The sequence below is a fragment of the Mytilus californianus genome, unplaced genomic scaffold (genome assembly GCF_021869535.1).
Source record: "Mytilus californianus isolate M0D057914Y unplaced genomic scaffold, xbMytCali1.0.p SCAF_8, whole genome shotgun sequence".
In the NCBI taxonomy this organism is placed as follows: domain Eukaryota; kingdom Metazoa; phylum Mollusca; class Bivalvia; order Mytilida; family Mytilidae; genus Mytilus; species Mytilus californianus.
In genome coordinates, this window is record NW_026262734.1 from 39528150 (window position 1) to 39550295 (window position 22146).

Here is a 22146-nt window from a genome sequence, read left to right on the forward strand (position 1 = left end):
GCACATTTGACCTTATGACGTCAAAGAATTTCCCATAATGCAATTATTGCATACAATAAAAAACTACTATGCCAATTGAATAAAAAATATTGCATTAAAATGACAAGTTATACCAATTGAATAAAAAATATTGCATTTGAATGACAAATTATACCATTTGAATAAAAAATATTGCATTTAAATGAAAAAATATACCATTTAAATGAAAAAATATACCATTCAAATAAAAAAATATTGCATTTAAATGAAGAAATATATCAATTAAATAAAAAATATTGCATTTAAAAGAAAAATATCAAATTTTTGCAACCAATAACATGCCATACACAGACTATTATTTATTAAGTTTCCTTAGAACTTCATTTCATTGAATCGTAAACGGTTTTGCTATCATGTGTCCTTTTATACATTGCTGCCAGTAAAATGTAATTGATAAAGGTATGCATATTATGAATTGCCTTTGATTCTAAACCTGGTCGTAGGACCATACCGGATGCCCAAACCAATAATAGTATATTGTAAATTATTGTAATTCTAAATATTTCAGCATCTTCACGTGGTGATGTTTTTCGTGAATAACACAAAAAAGATTTAACAGTTCATAATTTTAAAATACATTGCAAACACAGGATCCATGTTAGATATATGTCTTACCAGTATATATGTTAGCAAAACATCGCATTAAAAAAATTTAAACCTATGTGCAGATCCGGCATTTCTAGAGACGCCAAATCCAGTATTTTTCATGCATTTTCACAACTAAATTTTATATTGTTCATGTGCCTGAAAAGTATAAATATAGTATTGCTCGTGTATATGCACAGTCAAATACAGTATTGTTCATATACTGGCATAGTCAAATATAGTATTGTTCATGTACTGACACAGTCAAGTACAGTAAAGTTCATGTATTGACATAGTCATACATAGTATTGTTAAAGTACCGACGCAGTCAACTATAGTATAATTGTTCATGTACTGACACAGTCAAATGCAACTTATTGTTCATGTACTGGCAGAGTCAAATACAATATTGTTCATTTACTGACAGAGTGAAAGGACGTATTGTTCACGTACTGACACAGTGAAATCTAGAATATTGTTCATATACTGACACAGTCAAATACAGTATTGTTCATGTACTGACACAGTCAAATCCAGTATTATTCATGTACTGACACAATAAATCCAGTATTGTTCATGTACTGACACAATAAATCAAGTATTTGTCATAAATTGACAGCCAAATCCAGTTTTGGTCATATATTGACAGTCAAACCTATCATTAGTCATGTACATCTGTTATTGTTCATTTACTTACACTCAATGTAGTATTTGTTATGTGGCACAGTAAAATCAAGTATTGTCCTTGTACTTACACTCAACATAGTATTTGTTATGTAGCACAGTAAAATCAAGTATTCTCCATGTACTAACATCAACACAGTATTTGTTATGTGGCACAGTAGAATCAAGTATTGTTCATTATCTTACACTCAACATAGTATTTGTCATGTGGCACAGTAAATTCAGGTATTGTCCATGTACTTACACTCAACATAGTATTTGTCATGTGGCACAGTAAAATCAAGTATTATCCATGTTCTTACACTCAACACAGTATTTGTTATGTGGCACAGTTAAATCAAGTATTGTCCATGTTCTTACACTCAACACAGTATTGGTCATGTGGCACAGTAAAGTCAAGTATTGTCCATGTTTTTACAATCAATGTGGCACAGTAAAATCAAGTATTGCTCATTATCTTACAATCAATATAGTATTTGTCATGTAACACAATAACATCAAGTATGGTTCATGTACTTACACTCAACATAGTATTTGTCATGCATCACATTTAAAAATCAAGAGTTGTCCATGCACTTACACTCAACATAGTATTTGTCATGTGGCAGAGTAAAATCAAGTATTGTCAATGTACTTATACTCAACACAGTATTCGTTTATGTGGCACACTAAATCAAGTAGTGTTTATTATCTTACACTCAGCACAAATTTGTCATGTGGTACATTAAAATCAAGTATTATCCATGTACTTACATGTACACTCAAAGTAATATTTGTCATGTGGTACAGTAAAATCAAATATTGTTCATATACTTACACTCAACACAATATTAGGCATGTGGCACAGTAAAATCAAGTATTATCCGTGTACTTACACTCAACACAGTATTGTGGCATGTGGCACAGTAAAATCATGTACTGTTGATGTAATTACACAGCCAACTCCATTTATGTATTAAGTTTAAATGTGTTGAACATTTATCTGCTATCATGTGTGAAGGAGTTGCTGTAATAAAAATTAACGATCAAATATTTACATTGTTCTTTTAAGTTATTTATTATTGATAAACTTATAAAAACGCCAAAATAAGAAACAGTGTTAACATACCAGAAAAAACATGTTGATAATCCTTTCATTTTCTTACTTAGTTTAGTGGTTTTAGATAGACCAGCGATATTATTTATTATTTTTGGGGTTATTATGAATATTACAACGAACCCAACAACGTAACCCTCTTAGGCCAAGTAAATTTAATTAGTAGATTTTCATCCAATTTTTTTTTAAAAATGGGGTGGGTGGGAGGATTTTATTTTTTATTTTTTATTAGATATGAAACGCTCTTGTGACGTGTTCTTCATATATGCAAGTGTAATAATAAGGTTCTATCATGTATATACATGTATAACGAATCAAACATACAAAGAAATGCAAAAACCAAAATTTGAAACAGGATGTTATTAATGAAACGAAATTATCGACAGTTACCGGTAACGAAAATGAACAAAATCCGAAAATCGTAAATTTTTCAAAATAAAAAAAATTCGGGCGGAACGATTTGAGAGGGGCGGGCGGGGATGAAAATCTATCAATTAATTTTAATTGGCCTTATAACATTTTATTAACCAACTGAGTAAATTATTGTTCAGATGCCCAGTTTTAACAAAAATAGAAACAGTGTCTATTGCAGCCAACAGGGCATTATTACAGGACCATTATGGATAAGGGAGCTGCCATTTGATTTTTATGGGGGGGGCTAGGATGAAAAATTGTGTCCTGCCTTTTTTTTTTAGTTGTAATATCCGTCCTGCCTTTTTATTTTTCACTCTATTCGGTCCTGCCTTTTTTTATTACTTTATCCTGACTTTTTTTTACATAAATTGTCATCCTGCCTTTTTTTTTTGCCAAAGTGCTCATCCTGCTTTTTTTTTTAATCAAAACTCCTGTCCTGCCTATTTATTTCAAATTTCATCCTAGCCCCCCCATAAAAATCAAATGGTAGCTCCCTAAAGCCAGTCATTAAATCGCCTTTTCAGAATCTAAAGGACTATGAGTAATCTCATTGTTCGTACACCAAAATGAAAATAAAGTTGCGTCATTGGTTGAATTTCAATTGTTTAGTTCATTTTAGACCAATCACAACGTTTTGGCGTACGCTTTTGAAAATATTACCCAGAATGCATTAGATTCTGAAACGGCGAATTAACACTATAGTTAATAACTGTCATCACGTCCTCGCTTCTTCTTTTTGTTTTAAACAATTGTAGTTATTTTCAGGCTTTCTTCCTGATCAAATTAAATTGTTATTTTTGTTTGTTAATGTTCAATATTACCTTATTATCATAGTGTATGGAGGAGTTGGTAAAACCCGAGTTTTAGTTTGATCAGATTTACATCATTAAACAAACACAGTAATTATGAACTAAGCAAATTTTACATAAATAGGTATGCGCGTCCTTAAACCATTTAGAATAAAGAAAATGTTGTATAAACAGTCAGATAATGCATTTGATTGTATGTTTAATTACCATAAACTTAAAGAAACAATAAAAGCTGAATGGGTGTGATGTTTGCCGACATACCGTTCTTGTTTTAGGCTTGTCTAAAATATGAAAATGTTCTAAATTAATGAAAAAGCAATGGTAAAATATAATATCTGACATAAAACCAAAAGACTGTATATTGACTTCTTATTGTCGTTGTTGGGTTGTTGTTTTATTGACGTATACACCTCATCTCCTTTTTCCGTATTTTGACAAAAATATTCAAAAAACCTTTGGATTTTTTATTTTTATTCAGCTGTACAAGTGATTTATTTAACAACATTTTACATATATATATACAAATCTTGTTTTTGTATAAAAAGGAAACGAAAACGGCAAAATAAACAAATGTAAATGATCTCCCTTTAAGGCTGAAAAATTAGGTGTGTCGTAATGACCAGAATGTCTCCACATATGGAATGACAGAATGTCTCCACCTATGGAATGACTAGAATGTCTCCACCTATGGAATGACAGAATGTCTCCACCTATGGAATGACAGAATGTCTTCACCTATGGAATGACTATGGAATGACCTCCACCTATGGAATGGCAGAAAGTCTCCACCTATGGAATGACCACCACCTATGGAATGACAGAAAGTCTCCGTAATTCCGCGCATCTGTTTAAAACTGGACTCAACCAGTTACTCATCATAATACATGTACATTAATAACGAATCAGCACAATATCAAACAGTTTTGACGAAAAAAGGCCAGACAAACAAAGTTATCTAAGTCAAAATGTCACAATTCCGTGAACAGTTTGTCGTCAAAAATGAAACGCAAATTTGATATATAAACTCACTTCTATCTTTTACGTACATAAGATATGCATGTGGATCTGATGAGTCAAGCCTTTTCAAACTGCATTTTACAGTGTGTACTTGTGTTGTTTTGTAGCACCACTGTCTTTTATAAGCGAAGGGCTCCCAGTTCACAGATATGTTTAACTCGCCACATTATGCGTGCTTGTTAGATTTGGGAAGAATGAACACAGGAGAAAACTATGTTGCCGATCAATGAGTGGTGGGGCAGTAAAAGGACGAGAAAAACTAATTGAAGATACTTGCTTATAACAATTTTAAATATATGTTATATATTGAAATATTTCTAATATCCCGACTTTTTATCGGTTTCTTAACTGCGTTTACATCCATTTTCATATATGCATGTGTTTTTTGTCGGAAAATATATAATGTATTAGAACGAGCTTTAGAAACAGCTGGAAAATCGAGTCTCACTGAGCTTTTCTCCTGTTTTGTAAAGAGTACAAATGAATTCTATATTTGCCGGCAATGTTATATATACTACAATTAGGTTTTTATGCATTTACGTTTAGTTTTTAATTCCCAACTGCTGTCGTTTTGATTTTTATAGAACGAAATCGACATATGGCTTAACCGCGGACCAAAGGGAATCCCAAAATCAACTATGACGTAAACAGCAGTTTTGACAACACTGTTCTCTCATCAGAGAAGCAGGATCATAGGAGAGTTTAAAATATACAAATAGAGAAATAATGTGTTTGTAATTCAGTTATTTGTATAATTACTGGCTGATATCATACAAAAACTGTGATCAGGGGCGGATCCGGGATTTTTTGAAAGGGGGCATAATTCCAGAAAAGTTAAAATATAAGCGGAGCTTTTTAGACGATTTTATGCTAAAAATTCCAATAAATCGTGAGAATCATAATATTTGTTTTAATAGCAATCAAAGGTGGGGGCTTTCGCCTTCTACTCCGTTATGTCCTGGATACGCTACTGGTGATCCAAAACACACAGACAAATATGGGACCGATAGCAGCTTACTTATTCTAATTGAGCACAGACAACATTTTTTATAAAAATTATAAAGAGTATACAACAAAGTGGTCGCGTACATAAGGTCTTTAAAATCTAACAAATTTACATAACGACTTTAACATAAACAAACATATAGTTAGTAAATGATTTGTTTTACTATGTACATAGCACTTAAAATATAATACACTAATTAATGTACTGTTACAGCACAAACACACACACAGTAAAAATACACACACACACACATGCAGATAGTTTTTTTTCCAATCAAGGAAGCATACGAAGAGCAGATTAATTACAATGTAATTATTCATAACATACTAAGTATGAAATAGCTTAACGTAGGGATACATATCTAAAAGACTATGTACCATTATTTCAACATCTTGATGCATTTAATAAACTAAAACACATTCTAAACCCCACCCCTGAACTTGTTTGTCATATTGGAGTCTTTATTAAGCAGTCTTTAGAACTGAGGGGGTCAGACCCATGTCAGACAAGCTTATGATTGTGTGTTTCACATAAATTTATAATTAAAATATGTTCTATTATATTGTACTGTATTACATTGTATTGTATTGTATTTAAAATGTATAATTGTTTGTTTGTATTGCTTGACCCTTATGGGTGTAATTTTGCAATAAAGATTATATATAACACTACAATATCAATTGATTAAGTATATCAATGTTCGTCTATAACACTGTAAAAGTTATCGGAATATTAATTATAACAAGTGGTCTCTGTTTTTCTCAGCAAGATTTGGTTCATAAAATGATTTCAAGATTAACGATTTTAAATTTCAGTCAGTTAAATAAAGTTTTGAAGCAACATATCCTTCAATTTTATCTTAGTTTTTTTAATCGTAATTTTGCAATAAAACCACTTTTTTTCATTTTCATAATTTACGATGCAGTCGATATTTAAATTTATGTGTGAGAGTTTTCAGTGTTTTTTTTTTACAGCCTATTTTATTGAGTGTGTAGGAAAAGGTTAGCTTGCTTGCTAGCTGAACCGTGAAGTCATTATTAGGTTAGGTAAACTACCCTCCTTTATGAGTAGACTAGTCCGACAGACAAATATAATTGGATATTTGTGGGACTAGTCTACTCATGGAGGAGGGTAGTTTACCTAACATAATAATGACTTCACGGTTCAGCTAGCAAGCAAGCTAACCAAAGATATTACCTTTTCCTACACACTCAATGAAATCGGCTGTAATCATTTTTTTAATTTTACGAACCGTAGCAGTCACGTTTGATATTTCAAATTATCAACCAAAATTTGTTACGGGGTTATAAATGTATCCTTTACAAAGTTTGCTAATTTGTATACTTTTTTTGTCATAATGTTTATTCAATTTATCTTTATTTTTGTCATTTAAAAAAGTTCCAAGCATTTTTGTTTAGTACAAAATATTGATCAAGAACTTTACTGAGTAATGACAATTTAGCTCGAACTGGGCTTTCAAGTCAGGTAAACGGAAGCCAAAATATGTCTACTTTCACAGAATTTTCCAGGAATGAAGGAAATTTCATTTAGTCTATGTCAATGTACATATACAAATAAGTAATCTTCTTTTATAAGACTTTGATATTAATTTGTCTTTTACATCTTCAGTAAATGACTTTTCAATGAATTTCTACAAAAATAGTTTTGGCCCTGGAATTCAAAATGATTTTATGACTTACAACAAAATATAGCAATTACCGATAGTCTATACCGAAAACTGTGTGTAAAGTACGGCTGTAAGCATAATGAAAATACTAACTAAGTTTTGCCTGTATGAAGGAGCACCACTACGAATGTTATCGGAAACAAAATATTTCACGTCTTCTCCAGCATTCCGTTGGTTTTTACTTACGCTTTTGTATATGCTTATTGATTCACGCTTTGGACAAGTTTTTAGAGGACTTTCAATTATGTCAAAGCTAGCTTTTGGCTTTAAATCTCCATCCAAGACTAGTCTAATAGATAATTCGTTACAGTCTGAAACATTCAACACAAGAAGTTTCCGAATAGCACCACTTCTAGTAAACACCCAGCACAGGAACTCAGAAACATCTGATTTTCGTTTCGTTATTATGGCTGTCGTTGAGTTTGTGTTTAATTTGAAAGATGCTAAGCATAAATAAATTATTTCTTTTTCTGCTGTTGAACAGTCAATTGTGCTTATAGTGAAAACAGTTTTGTCATGCTTAGCATCAAAGGTAACGCAACCATCACATTTTGCACCTTCTTGAAAATATAAAGAATAAACATCATTTCCGAATTCTTCCGACAAGCCACAATCTACACCAGTGTGAATTCTAGGATCAATTAACGTAGTATTCTGAATTTCAACACTTTCTTTACTTTTACCAACTACAATATTTGTTAAAAACTGACTCTCCGCGCATGCTAATTTTCCAACATTATCAAGCGGGAAAACTGGCCAGGAAATACGTTTGCCAAATCGAATCTGTCGTATTGAGGGCGATGATTGAAATACCTCCATGCAAGAAAACTTTGGATAACAACCATTTTCAAACATTTGAAGTAAAATTATATGGTTTTTGTCCGTGTAGTTTGATTTTAGACATTGCATTTTGCCCATATCCTTCTGGTAGAATTCATATGTCGACACGTTGACAAAATTTGTAATATTTGTTTGTAATATTCCCCAATACCCTTTTATGTATTCCGGTATTGCGCATATATTAGCTTCCGGTCGACAGTGGTAACAAGATTTCTTACAATGAGCTTCCATGTCAGATTCGCAAAATTTGCTCTCTGCACATTCTTGGAATTCATCTTCACAAAGAGAATTGATGATGTGTTTTTTAAACGTTATTGACAAATAATTGACAGTTTTCGATGGAATCCCAAAAGAGTTCCCAGGGTCGCAAACAAAATCCATAAATAAATATGCTGTAATTACGTCATAAGAATGTGACGTTATTCGTAGACAATATGGCTGAAAGTCATCAGAATCAGGTCTAAGGATAACGAATTTTTCATTGCCAGTCGTCCATTCGGCCATACAATCAACGTGCTGATTCAGGTTCATTTTCAAATTATTATGAATACATTCCTCGTGTTTAAAGTCGAACATAATTCCTGTTCCTGATCCGCATTCACTTTCCATTCTTGCCCTCGGAATTTTGTTCGCACAAAGTTGCTTTCCACTTTTACGAATTTGCATATTGAAACCTCCTGAAAATGGGCATTTTATTGGAGGAGCCGTTTGAAAACTTGGTGATGTCATGGGCCAATGATCAAGATTCAAATTATCGCACATCGATGGACTTTTCACAGACATTTTTGTTGATGTTTTAATTTGTATGACGTCATCTGATTGTCTCAAAAACTGAATACATAAATATTCAGTTTCGGCAAGAAGTTGTGTTTTTTCGGTATGTTCCACTATAAATTTGTCATGCTCTCGAGTTTCATTACATTTTCGGATGGACTCAGCGCATACAAGACCATTATTTGTACAATACGAGGATTCTATTGTATCCTTGGTAATTTTCGACCTCAATGAAGCTTCGTTGTCATATGTCGCTATCCACATACTTCTTCTCGTAACAAACTTCGGAAACGTGCATCCTTTCGTAATAGATATAAGCATAATCATATGTAGTACAGCCAACCACATGATACATCTGTAATTCATTTTGTCTTTCATCATCGAAGTCGACTGAAAATATAAATTAAAAATAATGGGAAAAAATATAGCATTCTCTTTGTTGCAGTTATCCCCAAGAACCATTATATATATATATATATACTTTTTTTTTGGGGGGGGGGGGGGATGTAAATTGTCGTTTCTTTTTTTGTACAAAGCTTTCTATAACTATGCCATCTTGTTTCTACATGTACTTTTACATGATTAATATCTACAATAAGCTTTCACCGCTGCCAGTTTATGTTGTGTCCAAAGCTAACTCCATCGTCATGGATTAGAAGTGAAACCTCGTTTCCCAAAGTTTGAGTTCCCCGTCTGTTGTAAAGTAGATTGCATATTGGAAACTTTTGTGAAAAATGTAACACGTTTGTAGCTCAGTGTTTCTGTTGTTCCGTTGTTTTCCTCTTATAGTTGATGTGTTCCCCTCGGTTTTAGTTTGTTACCCGGATTTGTTTTTGCTTAATCGAATTATGACTTTGATTGAACAGCGGTATACTACTGTTGCCTTTATTTAACTCTTCTGTTTTGCAAGGTTGTTACATGTATTCTACACATAATTAAAATTTATTAAAATATGACGATTAACTAAACCTATAATTGCAAAACCTATCATCGAACATTGTTTTCTATATGTTTAGAATTACTACAAATAAAATAATTATTCTACTAGCAAATAATTGCACTTCAAAACTTGTTGCTAAATTAATAAAAGCTGAATCAAAACGTATTCAATCTGACATTTATTGGAAATTGGTTATAAAAAGCAACTTGTGTCAACATATAATGGCTATCGGAGTTTTGTTGGTAGTCTGCCGCCTGATTACTTCAAACGTAGGACTGCTATCGCAATAATATATACAATTTTGATTAGTAAAGCCAGTCCTTTCAAATATCATTTCTTTAGGTTTATTATACATATACTTAACTTAATATATGCATAGATGTTCTCGGCGTGAGAAATGTGTCTTAGTCTTCTTAATTAATTCCGAGTATTAAACAGTTTCAGTAAGATTTTTGCATACTAGCATTTATTCCATTAATTGTTAGAAGTATTCAATTAGGAATATCCGACTTTCATCCACTAAGAATTTTATACGATCATGTGGAATGCCCAAAGTAAATTTATTCAGAATGCCAATGCAGTAAATTAAAAAAAAAGTCTAGTCTCGTTTCAAACTGTAAAAACACGAATTGATATTAATCCCCGAATGCGAGACCAATTGATTTCACGAGAACAGTTATTATTTACTGTAATGACCCTTTCTATTCAATAAGGTTGTTAAGCCAAAACAGAACGATTTGATGAATATATTTTCTGATATTTGATTTTTGATTTTTTTGCTTGATAAATAATATTAGTATATTCTATAAAAGATTGGTCTGAAATACCTGCAATTGAAATTAAACTTTCTCAATAAATCTCCTTAATTGTGATAAAAAAAAGTAAAAGTTTTGACGAATTTTTGATATCTGCATCCCTATTGTTAAAGTAACTTCATCAGATATAGCAACAAACCAGATTTCTCAAAGTATAAGTTTAATAAAATTGACAATGTCTGTTCAATATGGTTATCGGACGTTCCCATGAAATGTTTACTTCACAAGAAAACAAATTTGATGCCACAAGGTAAAAGTGATTGTTATATGACGTCAACAAGTCAAGTGTCCGCAAAATTTCGGGTCAAATGTCACAGAATTCCAAATAATGATAAGCAATGTGTTTAAATATTGGTGAACTTAGAGGTAAACCGACTTTCAAATGAACGTTACTAATCAAATATGTCCAAAGAAATACAATTATTAAAAAGAAATACAATTATTAAAATAAGAATGGCCACAAAAATGTTACAGTTGTAAGAAGCACTATAGCCAAAAGAACTAAAATATTTGTATTTGAAACTATAATGAATGCGCATGCAGATATAAAACGAAAATGTAATTTTGGAAGACAATTCAGTTAGCATTCACTATCACTATTCAGTTAATTCCGCGTTCAAAAGTATTCAGTCACGATCTTTTTCAGAAGTGATGATAGAATTACCTCATCTCAGTTTTCAGTACCTTTGTACTCACTGCTTTGCTTACGAGACCTACTAAGTTTTTCCAATAATTTGCATATTTTTCACATTTTACAACCTACTTCGTTTTAAAGAATTTTATTTTACCGATTAAGAAATGAATGTTTCACACTTACATGTCTATAAAATTATTTCTTCAGTTAAAACAAATGAGAAACCGGTATGAAACCCAAGTACAAAATCGCACAAGAAGTATTAAAAATTTATATAGATGAGTTATTTGCATGTTGTGTCCAATTTTATCCTTTTCATTTAGCTCTTAGTCGAGAATCCGCTCATTCCTACAAATTACTGCAACGATCTCCAAATGAAAAGAATTATTAATGAAATTTGAAATTAACATTTATGTCAATGTATTGCTAGGAGCGGATACTGCTACTTGGCATGAAATCGACATAATAATAAATATATATCTACCGTTCATCAGTCTTTATAAAAATGTCCTTCAGCACGATTATCTATATTTAACCAAAAAACTGTTCACATTGTAGTATAATAGTATTGAAATATCAAGGATCTTATTTTCTTTGGCTAATTTATCCAAAAAAAAAAAACAACGTGAATTTGTATGTTTGACTAAAATAGCATTTCAGGTAGAATGATGAGGAAACATATCGGTTTACTTTCTTGGAATTTCAATACAGAACGTGTTTAATACTTTACATACACTTTGCACTAATAGAAAAAACATGCTGTATATATCACACGCAAAATTATTGTTGACTCTTTGAAAGGCTCCTGATCAAATCAATGACAGACCAATCAGACGGCGCGTGAGACCTATTCTGCTATCAAAGATTAAATGAACAGAATCTATCAAACAAAAACAAAACGCAAAAAAGCAGGCAAACAAAACGGACAAACAACCCAAAAAAGAAAACAAGAAAGTTTGTTTTTTTTAAACGGACACCTCAGAAACTTTCACCAACCACTAGCAACTTGTTTTAGACGAAAACACACGATCAATAAACAAGATTCTTACCTGAGTCTGTATAGCTCACCTAGTAAAAAAGTGCCAGTCTGCTTACAAGAACCGTTAAACTTTCATACTAGTTATTTTTGTGTTGCTGATCTTGGAATTTTCACTTTAGCTCCTATTATAGTTTTTGAAATAACAGCCAAAAACAGGCAAAGATATCATTAAAAAATAAAAACAGAAAAAAACGACATTTCAGGGGCAACAATATCAAAACATGTTGACAGGTTTTCTTAAAGGGTACAAAACTCTTGTTGTATTGATCATTTTTGCCATTAAGCCTAGTTCCTATAATATTCAAAGTTCCTATAATATTTAAAGTAAATGCCAAAAACGTTTTCAAAAATCGGTCAAATGGATATTTCAGGCAATGACTTCAAAACAGGATTCTTGAATTTTCTTCAATTTTAGAACAGATGCATATAAGTATAGTTAAAAGACGTCCATCAAGAACTGTGAAAATTGGGGGAAAAAAACCCTTTCATTTCAGGGGCAATAACTCTATGTAGCGTCACCAGAGTTTTCGAAATTTGTCTCGTAGATAGAACTTTTCATGTTAATAATTTTTCGAAACAATAGCAAAGCACTGCCAAAAAGTCAAAATCAGCATTTCAGTTCTATTTTTAGCCATAGTGGCCATGTTTGTTGATCTACCTAGACGAATATTATACATTTATACTAGATATCCTATAGATGAAGCAGACAGACTTTGCTTTCAATCCATTGAGCGGTTGCAGAGGAAAATTTTCTTAAATAAATTTTACGGGAAATGGACAATAGACGAAGGGACAACGTAAGACAGACAAAGGACGACGGATGCAAAGTGATGGCAATAGCTCATCTGGTCCGAAAAAGACTGCTAAGGTGAGAAATCAATTTGATGAAATCAAAGAACTGAAGTACTGAACATCGGATGACCGCAAGTGCCTGTGGATGGTCAAAAGCACTTGTCACAGTAAAAAATCACATCTCTATACCTGAAACTGAGGTTAATGTACAGATATATATTTTTTTCTGAGACAAGTTCGTGCGTGGATAATGAATAAATGACAGGAAATTCAACCTCACCGTAATAACTATTATATTGTAGTGATACAAATCAGTATACACTGGTTTGTTGTTATATATTATATTAATATTGTAACACTATGCAGTGATCGAAAGAATTGCAATTATTAAATATAATTGGTAAAGTTTATTTATAATTATTAAAATCAAAGTATTTATTATTGTTAAAATACAAACGTGACTTTCTATATGTACATGCTTTGGCTTTAGGGATGTTCAAGTTTATGACAATTGCTTTTTCATTCAGTCACAGGTGGTCATCGTGTTGTGGCCAGTTAATTTAACTTTAATAGGTTTGCTTTAATTAACCTAACGTTAAGTATATGGGACCAAAAGTAATGGTCACTTTTTAGAACAATTTTATTTGTGGCTTTGGGCTTTCTAAAAGTAAGTACCTATCATAAACAAAATTCTTTCTAAACTAAAGTCACGTTCGTAGTTGTATAAAAAGAACTGTCTCTAAAAAAACATTTCAGATTGTAACTAGGCACTGATTAAAAACAGTTCCTCTTAGCCATTGAGTTTAATAGTACCACAATATAACAGTTACATGTATATATAATTTTCATCCATCTGTATATCATTCTATTCTACTATTCTAACAATAGTGCAGTGCAAGTGCATGGTGGACACTCTTCTGTAAAAATATGAGTAGGCATTCATATTTTCCCGCAAAAACAATTTTCCATGCAGAGTTACCGGTCCTTGCCGGGATTGTCGCAAAAAGTTCTTGAGATATTCTTCCGCATGCATTAACACAATTTTTCGGTACGTGTGCATAGATATTATCAATGATTTTTTACTTATATATATATATATACGACAAAGCATTTTCATATTATTAATTTATGTTCTAAACAAAAATATTTTTATCAGTATTCATTAAAGAGATGTATTTATAACAAACGATAAGGAATGTTAGTTTACGCTCGTTAATATCCGCGTATTTATAAAGTTTATAGATCGGTTACAAACCCAAAACGAAAGTTACGTAATGGAAATCTAGGCGATAGCAATACATCGGAATGCCCTCACGGCCATCGCGATGTAAAAACTACACATGATTAAGAAAGCAGGGTAATATGTAATCGGTATTTGCCGTACCTTAAGCTAATGTTATGATTGCCAATGAGACAACTTACCACAAGAGACCAAATGACACAGAAATTAACAACTATAGGTCACCGTACGGCCTTCAACAATGAGTAAAACCCATACCGCATAGTCAGCTATAAAAGGTGATATAGCCTAAGGCTTTAAATGTACATGTTTAAGTAGCTAGCTAAGGCGACCGAATACGAGTAGTAAACTATGTTTATCTTATTCAGGTGGCTATTTATGGTAATACAATACCTTAAAGGTCAAAAACAAATTGACCTTATTCCTGTAGGTAGCAAAACCTTAATACCAGTGGTTTGCTAAGTAAGCTTAATACCAAGTGCTTTAAATTATTAGTTGACCTTTCACTATACTATTACATTTGTCATATATGGGCCTTTTATATCTGAATATACGGAATGGGTTTTGTTCATTGTTGAAGGCAGTGCTATCACCTATAGTTGCCTAAATTCACGTCATTTAACATCTGGTACATAATTGTCTCATTGGCAATCAAACCAAATCTCCTTATTTTATAGATCCAACTAATTTAGCTTAATAACACTAGTCGCTAAGGCAGCTAAAAACTGATGGTAGAATTTGTATTAAAACAAACGATCTGTTCTTGAATAGTAATACTGAAAATATATGCAATGTCACAATGTTATTTGAAATTCAAAAAGGATCTTTTGAATTATTAAATGTCAATTTTCCATCATGAATTGAAATTAAAGTAAAATATGGAAAACAGCAAAGATTTCAAATAATGCAATTGACTTTCAACAAGAAAACACTGGAAAAGTTTTGATTATTGATTTAGAATTCAATAATATCGTTTATCTAACCTAGTGCTACCAATCAGATACTGTATGATACACCTGTAATAGATTTCAATTGATAACAATGAAATTAAATTCAGTAATTGCTCGTGTTCTATTTCACCTATAGATTAGTATCGGTGACAAATGACATATTGTTTTGCTAATTGCTACTTCAAAAGACACATTCAAATGCTAAAAAAAAAAAACTACTACAATAGCTGAAATTTTAAATTATCAAAGAATCTCCCAATTATATATCAATGAAATTTTACATTTAATCATAAACTGATCATAATTATGTACGTATATCAGATTGGCAGACATTCAAACGATAGTTGAACAGCTCTTTATATCGAAATATTTTTTAACAAAATTAAACACTGAAACACATAAAAGTCAAGAAAACCGAAAATAAAAAGAAATTGTACAAAATGAATACTTGGCATCAATATAATATAGTTTTTTAAATCGCACATATTTATATAAAGTGTACTATATATTCTAATATTATTAATCGAATATTTTTAAGGATTTGTGATTCGTTAAAACTTGATCACATGTACATTTGTATTTGCTCAGTTTGCACGCCAATACTGTTGTGTTTAGCTTTTCGTAGGTCAAAAACAGCATATTGCACAGGGCATACAGCATGTTACTAAAAATAGATTCTAGAAATCCCCAATTTTACATTCTTCATGCTATAGTTGTTGATCAATAATATAACAATTGAAGCATTTGGTTGAGATCAATACGATGTAATATCGACCCAGAGAAGCATATCGACCTCGGACTTCGTCCTCAGTCAATATGCTTCTCTTAGGTCGATATAACCTCGTATCGACCTCATACAAAGGCTATAATTGTATAAGAGTATACAAATTAGGTATTCACTAAATTACTGTTCACTTCAAGTTCGTCCAATTATATGCATTAATTTAAATGTTTGAGCGACGGTCACTTAGGTTTCATACAGCTTCATTGGGCAAAGTCTGTCATTTTTTTTAATTTCATTTAAGATTCTGCCAATGTGAAATACATTATTGTTCCAACCAAGGATTTGTACTATACAAATCCTTGTTAATCCTTGTTCCAACTGACATCTTTACGACATTCCTGCTTAAGTTTATCACGAAAAGCGCTTCAACGCATTATTTATTTACTCAGTATGTTTAAATTTGATTTTAAGTGCAATTTCTTAACCATTATTAGCTTTTAAAAGCATAACTTTCACACATATGATGAAGTAAGGGACATAAATATTTCAGGACTGCATGACGGACTATATTATTCCAATTATCATAAGTCTTTTCATTACAAATGGGGAGGAGGTGGTAATTCTTAGCTATAGGTCATATTTTAATGCAGACAGGGAAACCCGAACACCAATCCAAAGACTGTTGCTAGTAAAAGTTTTGACGGGAATGATTGATTCAGACATGCATGTAGAACATTGATACGATTAACAGTAATGTAAGCCTTCGTTGTGAAAATAAAACTATAATATCCCATGGTAGTTGCTATCAAAAGGTATAAATCAATCGTACAGTCCTTATCAGTTCAAATCGTTAGTGCAAGATCATATTTAGCATGGACTCCGATCGCTTTGAATAGATATATATCATCAGTTATTCCAAAACGATATAATAATTATTGATCTAAATAAAAAAAAAATCAATTCTGCAGTTACCACTTTAAACGCCTATTAGTTAATTGTGCAAGTGTAAATGAAAGGTATAATTGATTTCAGGTATAAAACAGACAATTGTGAAGTCTCACATGTAACCAAAGGTCTATAAAAGATACTTAATAGGTACATTTAAAATTGAAAATAGAAATAACAATAACTCAATAGCTTGATTAGATCTAATTGATAAGACTCTGCAAATCAGTTCCATCCTGACTGTTTCATTTGCTGGTTTGGTCAGTCCAAGGAGGTTATATGAGGGTCTTGATGGGGGATCCTTTATTTGTTCAAATTTTTATATTTTTTTTCTTTATTCTTTATTTACTTTGTCGATTATTCTCTATTCTATATATTTAGCACCCCATTATTCTCTATTCTATATATTGTATCACCCCATTATTCTCTATTCTATATATTTTTTTTTGGGGGGGAGGGGGCATATTTTTTTCGATTCTTTATTTTTTTCTCCTTTATTCGGCACGTTTTACCCATTATTCTCTATTCTGTAACTGCATCCAGACCCTCTTATATAACTTCCCTGCTCAGTCATAACAAACTTAATGGTTGTCAACGATCGTCAAATATTTTATCCGTTAATGACAATAAAATAATAATAATAATAATAAATGAGAAGTCATATTACAGGGCAATTATTTAAAATATTGTATATGTTGTATGTTCAATCTGATGATTACTTCCCTGGGTAATTAATTGAGTGTAACAGGGATGAGTTTTGAAACAAATAAGATTTGACGAATAAATATGTTGATGTTGTTAACAAGTATAGAATAATACTAATGATAATAATTGATAGTGAGTATAAAGGCATTCAAGATAGTGAGTATAAAGGTATTCAAGATAGTGAGTATAAAGGTATTCAAGATAGTGAGTATAAAGGTATTCAAAGATAGTGAGTATAAAGGTATTCAAAGATAGTGAGAATAAAGGTATTCAAAGATAGTGAGAATTAAGGTAGTCAAAGATAGTGAGAATAAACGTAGTCAAATATAGTGAGAATAAAAGTTTTCAAAGATAGTGAGAAGAAAGGTAGTCAAAGATAGTGAAAATAAAGGTAGTCAAAGATAGTGAGAATAAAGGTAGTCAAAGATATTGAGAATAAAGGTAGTCAAATATAGTGAGAATAAAGGTAGTCAAAGATATTGAGAATAAAGGTAGTCAAAGATAGTGAGAAAAAAGGTAGTCAAAGATAGTGAGAATAAAGGTAGTCAAAGATATTGAGAATAAAGGTAGTCAAAGATAGTGAGAAAAAGGGTACTCAAAGATAGTGAGAATAAAGGTATTCAAAGATAGTGAGAATAAATGTAGTCAAAGATAGTGAGAATAAAGGTATTCAAAGATAGTGGAAATAAAGGAAATCAAAAATAGTGAGAATAAAGGTAGTCAAAGATAGTGAGAATAAAGGTATTCAAAGATAGTGAAAATAAAGGTAGTCAAAGATAGTGAGAATAAAGGTAGTCAAAGATAGTGAGAATAAAGGTAGTCAAAGATAGTGAGAATAAAGGTATTCAAAGATAGTGAAAATAAAGGTAGTCAAAGATAGTGAGAATAAAGGTAGTCAAAGATAGTGAGAATAAAGGTAGTCAAAAATAGTGAGGATAAAGATAGTCAAAGATAGTGAGAATAAAGGTAGTCAAAGATAGTGAGAATAAAGGTATTCAAAGATAGTGAAAATAAAGGTAGTCAAAGATAGTGAGAATAAAGGTAGTCAAAGATAGTGAGAATAAAGGTAGTCAAAGATATTGAAAATAAAGGTAGTCAAAGATAGTGAGAAAAAGGGTAGTCAAAGATAGTGAGAATAAAGGTATTCAAAGATAGTGAGAATAAATGTAGTCAAAGATAGTGAGAATAAAGGTATTCGAAGATAGTGAGAATAAAGGAAATCAAAGATAGTGAGAATAAAGGTAGTCAAAAATAGTGAGAATAAAGGTAGTCAAAGATAGTGAGAATAAAGGTAGTCGAAGATAGTGAGAATAAAGGTAGTCAAAGATAGTGAGAATAAAGGTAGTCAAAGATAGTGAGAAGAAAGGTAGTCAAAGATAGTGAGAATAAAGAAAAGATAGTGAGAATAAAGGTAGTCGAAGATAGTGAGAATAAAGGTAGTCAAAGATAGTGAGAATAAAGGTAGTCAAAGATAGTGAGAATAAAGGTAGTCAAAGATAGTGAGAATAAAGGAAGTCGAAGATAGTGAGAATAAAGCTAGTCAAAGATAGTGAGAATAAAGGTAGTCAAAGATAGTGAGAATAAATGTAGTCAAAGATAGTGAGAATAAAGGTATTCAAAGATAGTGAGAATAAAGGTATTCAAAGATAGTGAGAATAAAGGTAGTCAAAAATAGTGAGGATAAAGATAGTCAAAGATAGTGAGAATAAAGCTAGTCAAAGATAGTGAGAATAAAGCTAGTCAAAGATAGTGAGAATAAAGGTAGTCAAAGATAGTGAGAATAATGGTAGTCAAATATTGTGACAATAAAGGTAGTCAAAGATAGTGAGAATAAATGTAATCAAAGATGTTGAGAATAAAGGTAGTCAAAGGTAGTGATAATTAAGGTAGTCAAAGAACAATCAATATATATCAGTTGTACACTTAACTATATAATAATCCGAAGAAGACCTATTTAACCCGTTAATTAATCAGGCCAGTAGTTTTCTTGTTTGATTTGCTTTACATTTGTCATTTCGGGGCCTTTTATAGTTTTCTGTGCGGTATGGTTTTTCTCATTGTTGAAGGCCGTACGGTTACCTATAGGTGCTTCCTTCTACGACATTTGGTACCTGGTGGAAAGTTGTCTCTTAGGCAAGCATTCCACATCCTCTTATTTTTATATCAATACAGTCTTCAAAATATTTCTAAGACCTAGCTAAAAATTCATGCATACAGCTTACAAACACAATTTATCCCATTAGCATTCATCTAATGAAGCTTATCATTTATCAAGTAAAACATAACATTTTCGATGCGTTCAATATTTTTCTCTAGGAAAGGAAAGTTCAACGCAAAATTGATACGCATTCAGATGGGATTTGCCTTTTATCAGGAAACCTGTGAGTCATGGTAAGGAAATCCAAAGATGTTGAAATACATTAGGAGATAGATATATATGTGGACAAATGTGTAGTTAAACGATCGGCAAACAAAAACAATGAATAGCAAAAATTGGAAAATGAAAGACCAAAACGTCAGATGTCATGTTTGCCACAGAAACGTTGCACATTGAAAAGCACAGTGTAACCCCGATTAGTGTTTTCTCGTGAAAAATAAACGGGTAGAAGTTATGCATCACCTGCAGGGTCTTGAAAGCCGATGATCACCATTGACTATTCACGTATTTCAATAGAAAACAATAAGTATTGGGGATTCACTGTACTTACATGTATCCATATGCATCTACTCTGATAAGTTGCAATTATAAATTAGAGCATTTGGAATATAGTTTGATGACCAAACAACCCGACGATAAAACCGTAGTTTAAGAAATTTATCAGTTCAGGATTTATAGAAAAAAGTATATGAAGCGTATTCAGGTTGACAAAAAATACTATTTACTTTGCGATTGACAACTGCAACAATTTATCCGTCTACGATGCATATTTCGTTAAATGGAATACAATATAATAGGCGAGCGATTTTGGTTTTATATTTAACCAGAATGCATGCTAGTAGTAAAATAATCAGAAGCTGAAATGAAAATGTCAGTAATATCATCTTTGTCCATATTTCATTGTATAGTTTGACAAACAACATCCAATGTGTACAATTTAGCTGCTACAGAGGCTATTGTGTAAAATTATCATAGCATGTGTAATTCAATTGTATTCCCCTTTATAGCAAAATTTACCATGTAATTTGCAATGTTTGTCTTGTCAATAGTAATAAATAGTAACATAAATTAATTAATTTGCTAACTGAGTAAAGTGTCTGTAATTTAATATATATTTCAGGTTATATATGTCGATGAAAGTGAGAAATAAGTTTGTTGTGAAAACTCGATTGAAATATATCTTCTAACATCAATTAAATAAACAGTGAAATATGAGACAAATACATATGTTTTTATTTAAAGTATCAGGAATTATTAAGATTAACTTAATTAACAAATAAAGACTTTTGTAGAGCATCAACACTATATTTGAGCTTTGTAAATACAGTTGTTTACACATTAGTAATGCAAAATACGATTAAAAAATTTCAAGTGCTGCAATGAAACGACTTTTTACCAGGGTCCAAAGGGCGAAGATGTAAACAACTAGTATAGGTCACCGTACGACCTTCAATAATGAACAAAACCTATACCGTATTATAAGCTATAATAAAAGGCCTCGGCATGAAAAAATGTGAAACAAAACATCTTGAGGGGAAAAGTATCAAAGAATTGGAAAACGATTTGCCAAAAGAAGACGTTTCCTTAGTTACTCAGCAAAGGAAAACGTAAACCACGTGACTGTGCAAACTGCTTTAAATCATAAGGTCAACATAAGAAAATTAACAAATTAGTTCAAAGTAATTAAATTGTTGAAAATCGGGAGGTAAACAGAAGATCTGTCATGCAATAGAAGTTCCTTAATAATATAAGTTCCAAGTGGAAGAAATATTCTGTAATATTATTTCCACTGGAACAAATATTACAGTATATATGTTCCTAACGGAATAAATGGTATAGAATATTTGTTCTAACTGGAACAGAAATTATGGCATTCATTATAACAAAGGTTCCAGGGGGACTTCTGTTAAGCGGAACAAATATACGTTGACAGATCAAACCTTTGAAAGTTAAATTAAAAAAAGAACGGGACATACCAACGGGACATACTAAACTCACAAGCCGAAGGAAAATTGACAACGTTAGAACAAAAGACGAAAGACGACGAAAAGAGAAACAAATAGTTAACAAAACACCACTGAAAAAAAACTAAAGACTGAGCAACACGAGCCCAACCAAAACTGGGCTAATTATTGACAAAACATGTTGTTCAAATATGAAATACCAGAAACCAGTTATAAGATGATTGAGGTTGAGTTCCTTCATAAATTTAGCTATGAACACAATGCCTTTAACAGCAACGTGTAACACTCA

General features: G+C 31.7%; 1 protein-coding gene across 2 annotated transcripts in view; it reads right to left on the minus strand.

The window, feature by feature from the left end:
* Positions 1-7328: 7328 nt before the first annotated feature.
* Positions 7329-22146, minus strand: part of LOC127711194 (uncharacterized) — a 30065-nt gene continuing 15247 nt past the window's right edge. For both annotated transcript variants that reach the window (XM_052217165.1, XM_052217164.1), the window contains exon 2: positions 7329-9341. In XM_052217165.1, the coding sequence (XP_052073125.1) occupies positions 7377-9332 (1956 nt within the window). In that variant the 5' untranslated portion in view covers positions 9333-9341 and the 3' untranslated portion in view covers positions 7329-7376. The remainder of the gene's footprint in view (positions 9342-22146) is intronic.